This window comes from Mizuhopecten yessoensis, unplaced genomic scaffold (genome assembly GCF_002113885.1).
Source record: "Mizuhopecten yessoensis strain PY_sf001 unplaced genomic scaffold, ASM211388v2 scaffold1883, whole genome shotgun sequence".
Taxonomy (NCBI): Eukaryota; Metazoa; Mollusca; class Bivalvia; order Pectinida; family Pectinidae; genus Mizuhopecten; species Mizuhopecten yessoensis.
The window spans coordinates 429690-435689 of NW_018404269.1; the positions used below are offsets into that span (position 1 = coordinate 429690).

Sequence of the window (6000 nt, forward strand, 5' to 3'; positions counted from 1 at the left end):
ATCTCCTAATTATAGATCAAGAGAGCTTATGTCCGTGCATATAGCATTCCGCTATGCATCTGACGTCGTCTGTCTGCCAACTCTTCCTTTAAATGAAATAAAATAAAAATTACTCCTTAAGAACAAACAAACATGTTTGAACTAACTATGGTAGGTGATTATCCCTGGAACAATGTTTTTTGGTGTTTTTTTTGCATTTCATGGCCTTGCTGGAGATAGTAGAATATGGTGTAACAAGTGTTAATGGATTGACAGATTTAAATTATATATGATATTCAATCAAAATAGTGCTAAGTGATAACAATTTAAGCATGCACACATAGACAATACGCTATTGGTATATAACCATGGTGCTTAGCCCATGCATATGTACACACGTACATCTGTAAGTAATATTAACTTTACTGTACAAATATATATATAGGTTCCTCATCTCAAGTTGATTTTCATTGTTTTAATTTCTTAAAATATACTCTTGTGCTGTAAGCAATATCACCAGCAATCACTTGCGGAGGAACCTATGTCTTTGCATCCTAAAATTGTATTTCTTCTCTATGTGAGAGAACTATAGCCAAGGTCCATGTTGGTCCAATAGGAGTTGTCCAGTTATTATCCTGCCGGGAGGTCCAGCCTATTTCGTACAGTCTGTCTGTATCATCTCCTCCCAGTCCGGCCAGAACGTTTCCTTCATTCGTTCACAGTAGTCGCATAGGTTAGGATACTCTGTAGGTAAATAATCCAACATGTCCGATATAAAACCATTACAGATATAATACTTGATAAAAAGGTAAACACCACGACGACGGTGCTGGCAAGTACCTCCTGCAAGTGTCGGAAAGTTGCATAGAACATATTGACATGAAACTGTATTTTTTTATAACAGCTTAGAAAGTGTTGTTTTCCAATGTAAAACAGGTATTCGGAAAGAAAAAGTTATTGATGGTTATGAAGAAGAAAATAGTCTTTACAGTTATGAACATCAATATGATGCCCACCGGTACTTTTGCCAACTTGATTTTTACAAACATATTTCAATATCCCTTTTTAATTTTAACGGTTCCATTATATATTTACCTTAATGTATACAGCTAAAATCCTTTAAAACGTTAAAATGTCTCTGGCAAATTGTGGCAACATAACGAAATTTTGCTGTAATTGGTCCCCCACTTGTGAGCTAGACTTGAATTCCTAAACGAGTTATGTTTTTTCACGGGCACCTGCATACATTGATTTATCATGAAAATGTTTTGTCGTGTTGATTTCATACACCAAATATCAAGGTTATGATAAAGAGTCGAAAGGTCTGTGCTTGTCTGTTCAAACATTTTCAGGAATTGTTTTAACAATCTAGGAGAAATTAAAGTTGTAATGTTTAGAGTGAAGTATACATTAATTAATGCCATACTGTAGATGTGTTTCGGGGTTATTAATTTAAAGACAAAGAGTCTGTGGTAGCCAAATCAAAAAATTGAGTTTCCGGAGGTAAATGGGATGTAATTTTAACTACAATACCCTGGTCAATTTAACCGAGAAAAATACAATACTGCCAAAGAAACATTACTAGATGTAAGCTTTACAATTATTTAACGCACGCAATAAAGTTTCAAAAGGGAGAATGGATGTAAACTTAACCTTTTATGACAAATGGTCCAAGTCCGCCAAATGACGCCCATCTGATCTCTGCCAGAATTCCGAAAATAGCACAGTCGAACTTGCACGCTTTGTCACCGAACAGGAACTTCTTAGATCCTAAAAAGATATAAAAATTCAACAAAATGCATTATTGTAACGAAGGATTACAGATCATGTAACTAGTACTGTTCAACAAACCATCGACATATTGCTTGCACTTTCATACAGATTGGTCATACTGTTTACAAAATATGATTATGACCAGTGATATCGTTTCAGTAAAGGAAATTTCAAGCACTTTTTTTAGATTTTGCAAGCATTAAATCGCACCAGTCGTAGATTGAAAACTGCTGGTCATGTAGTTCCGGTGTGCTGCTAAAATCTACTTAATCGTTCGGCAGATACATTGTAGAGCTCTTTGAAATGTGTATTTAGTCAACTCTGCTCGAAAACACCCCTGCAGGTGGGGATCTCGGGAAAAGATTACAATGCTGTTACCCACTTCATGTATCGTAGGAGGTGACTAATGTATGGGAACCCCTGCATAATTAGGGATTTGCTTTGGTGTCCTCTGCTTGGGGACACAAAATGGACCAAAATAAATCTGCTGCACCCATTGAAATAATTGGGATCTTTATCTTTCTTTCTACTTCTAACTACCTTTTATTTCCTAGCGCCTTGCTTGGTAACACCTCGCTTTTGACTTGAATGGCAGTGGGTTCTGTCCCCAGGACGCGTACGGGACATACCAAAGTCCTTAAAATGGTAGTTGTTATTCCCTGCTTAACGTTCGGAATATAGGGGAATGGTAACAATTGGTTCACCCGATGTCAGTATAATGTGACCGGGCGGAATATTGTGCTGGGTGCCATCGCCATGGCATTTCAGTGAGATAGCACTATAACGTCGGCATCAGATCCGCGCTATCACAAGGAGGCAAAACACCAACATACCCCGCCGTCTCCTACATACACACACGCATGCATGCATACACTACACACATGGGGCACGTCCTTATATGACATGAGCTGTTAATAGGACGTTAAACAAATGTAAACCAAACCTAACTGCTCGAAAGACCTACTCCATCAAAAGATCACTTGTATTGAGACCACTCTATGGAGTTCGTGAATGTGGTCTCTGATACATGTAACATGTTTTGTTGTGTTTAATCTCTGAGGTTACGTAAGTCCTTACCTAGGTAGTCAGACAGCGCCTTAAGATCTCCTGACATAATGTGACGAATTTTCTCGGGTGGATGGCGTCCGATACCTTGCGCATACAGCTGTTTCCACACTTTGCTTTTATATAACCGCCTAACAGCATTGGAGCAAAAACATGTAAAGTATCATCTGTTTGGTCAACTGAATATCATCCCGGAATCTTTGTTTCATTTCATGTACATTTTGTCAAAGTGTTTTAACTTTCAGTAACATGTAATTTCACAAAAAAATGTCATTTCTGTTGCAGATAAACTATACTTTTATGCTAGTATTAAATTGAAATTTGTTACTGAATTTCGTCATTATTCATTTAACCTGAACTCGACATAATTTCCATCTTGTACAATACCAGAAGATGCGAGGAACTTTAAGCTCCTTCAAGCCTATGTTGTTTTCGTCAAGAACCAATCGATCTGCCATAAAGCACCTGAAACATATGAAATCATATCGATATGACAATCTGCGATCAGACCTGGAATCATACTGTAAAAGACTACAATCATTAGAGGGCGACAGTGACTTGAGTCAACCCGAGGGCATCACTGTCACCTGACGAGATTTTCACTTGAGGTACAAGATAAGATAATTCTAGCCTACCAGTAAGTATTTTCCTCTGCCATTTTCTGGAAGGCCCTGCCGATTCCGATCTGTTCCTGCGTGAGGCCTCTGTGCAGGTCGAAGTTTTTCTCTTTACTCAAGAACTCCAGAATATACTCGCTATCTGACACTTCTTCTCCATTGTAATCTATAAACGGGATTTTTCCGGTTTTTCGGCTCACTCTGAACAGTTTATGTTCGACCTACAACAGGTACATGCTTGAGAAGAAATGCTTGCATTAACCCAAACCGAATGACTATAATCTCATGCATAGTACGATACTGCTTTTCCACAAAGCGGCATCAATCAATTGCACGTCCGTAGTGGTACGGCTAATGGTATATCAACAAATACAAAATTGCAATTTCGTTATTTTAGGTAGGGTCGCATGGTCACTGAAATAGTATTTCAGCAGAAATAGCAGTCTGTATATCAAAGTTTGTCAACCTTTCTACTTAAATTCTTCTAGATTAGAAACACTCATTGTGACAGAAATAAATTCAAACAACAACAGCATGACAATTGTGTGTTTCAGAAATAAGAACATGTTTTCCTCAAATTTCTCACTATGTATACCTTATAGACGAATCAACAGAATGGAAAAGTTTAATAATAGTTATGATATAATGCTGACTTAACTTTGAACTTATGCTGTGTTGACACCATTGTATGGAAATGTAATTCGTGTGGTCTAACAACCCGTTCTAAAGCAATACCGTTATCAATACGTACCTGGTAGGGAATGCCTTCCATCCGGAAGTACGTCTATAACTTAATGACAAAGGGCGTGAGACTGGGCACGTGCGGACCACGTCCTATCTGATGGATAACAATGGTATCCCGGGGGTATACCTTCCTGTTGGAAACGATCAACACGCCTCACAATAAAAAGCATTTCCTAAAGTAATGAGAAAGTCTGTCTCCCAATAGATTGAGAGATTGACTCTTATCATTGACTTTCTTATGCCCCCGTAATATGATGGATTAATATAAATGTTTGCCTTTAATTGTGTGTACGCACGTATGTATGCTGGCTTGGTTAGACTTTGTATTTCTGTTTAACTAAATATAAGTCACTCTAACACTAAAAGTCCATCATTCACCAAACCTCAGATGTGGAAATATCATGAGGTTATAATACAGAAATATCCGAGGCAGGTCGCTATGATCTATACTCCCTTTTCTCTTATCTTGGTTAGACTTTTCGTTTGATTCAATTGCTCTTATACTAGACGCCAAACTTAAGGAGTTTTCTACACCAATATGATTTTGTAGATGTATCAAAAGTAGGTCACTGTGATCTTTATTTCTTTGCTGACTTAGGATACTCTATACATTAAGCTCCATTTCGATTTTGTGACACAAGAATGTTGAAGTGTTGCTGTAGTGTTTTTTGCTTTATATTCATGTAATTTTTCATCTGACAATATAAATATTTGTGCTGAACGACGGCTTGCATTTGGTCAGTGTCCAAACACAGGTAAATGTACTAGCCTCGTCTGTCAATACAACCATACTATTATGTGTGTATTCACCCATAATTGGTTTTCCCACTCCCGACTCATTGGATAAACCTACTAGGAGTGGGAAAAAAATTGGTTACCCACTTATGGGTACACCACACTGAAAGATATCTCATTGGTCAATCTTTTAATTATAAGTCAAGTACTGTAACACTATTCGATGTCATATTCCATTGTGACGTTATAGTGTATGGCAATGGTTTCCCCGATCGGAAATAGGAATAATGTATTGCCAGGGAAAACATTCTATATATAATATCTGAACGTTGAGGGAGAAAAAGGTCCCCGAACGTGTGATGACTGGTTATCATGTTTATCTAACTCAAGATAGTTAGCTTTCGAATTATCTTGAGACACGATCGAGGTTCTCGTTGGGAACCTATATATATATCACTGACAAATAGATTACACGGGGTCATATGTGTAAATATCAATATTGATATAGAGTTATACAACCATGGTCACGTGTATATGTACATCACCTTTGTAAGCTACCTAAGGGTTAGGCCAAGCAAACATAGTTTGTGTTTTAGAGCCTACCCTAAAAAAATGTTTTGTCAATTTCAAAAAGCAATGTGAAAGTCAAGATCATTCTCTATCTTATAACCACATAAAATTGTTTTTTAAAACTGAAAATCTTTACCTTCCTACCAACCCAACATTGTTCAAAATTATTACAGGAAATATTGTTTTTGTTTGGCCCAATCACATATGCACATATATGTTATTACATCACTGGATCGTCTAGCAATCCACATACCGATATCACCGATAAGGTAACCCAGAGAGGAACACGTTTCTGTGATATCCATTACATGCTTTGGTATAGCAATGTCCGCTACAGCAGTACTACTGGTGTGTTTTTATATATTTCTCTCATGTTTACATTATGTTTCATTACGTCTAACTCATGGCTTTAATCGTTTTATATAACTTCACAGTGTCAAATAACCACAGGTTGTGTGAAATTTTAAGCATTGAGCTAACAATTAATACTGTCTGTACCGTGTATGTTTAGAATCTA

At 37.2% G+C, this 6000-nt stretch overlaps 1 protein-coding gene across 1 annotated transcript; it reads right to left on the reverse strand.

Annotated features, from left to right (window-relative positions):
* Positions 1-631: 631 nt before the first annotated feature.
* On the reverse strand, positions 632-4206 carry LOC110441670 (failed axon connections homolog). Its single transcript, XM_021484879.1, has 6 exons — positions 4186-4206; positions 3453-3655; positions 3205-3282; positions 2830-2948; positions 1633-1749; positions 632-723 (listed from the first exon to the last, which is right to left on the reverse strand). Exons 1-6 carry the CDS (start codon positions 4204-4206, stop codon positions 632-634), a joined length of 630 nt encoding a protein of 209 aa, XP_021340554.1.
* Positions 4207-6000: the final 1794 nt, after the last annotated feature.

Bases quoted from the DNA above. Each gene is read 5' to 3' on its own strand.
- LOC110441670 (XM_021484879.1), bottom strand. From the start codon at position 4,206: ATGGAAGGCATTCCCTACCAG. The intron at 1,750-2,829 runs GTAAGGACTTAC...ATATCTTTTTAG, and splicing joins GGCGCTGTCTGACTACCTAG to GATCTAAGAAGTTCCTGTTC. The intron at 724-1,632 runs GTTAAGTTTACA...ATTTACCTACAG, and splicing joins TGGACCATTTGTCATAAAAG to AGTATCCTAACCTATGCGAC.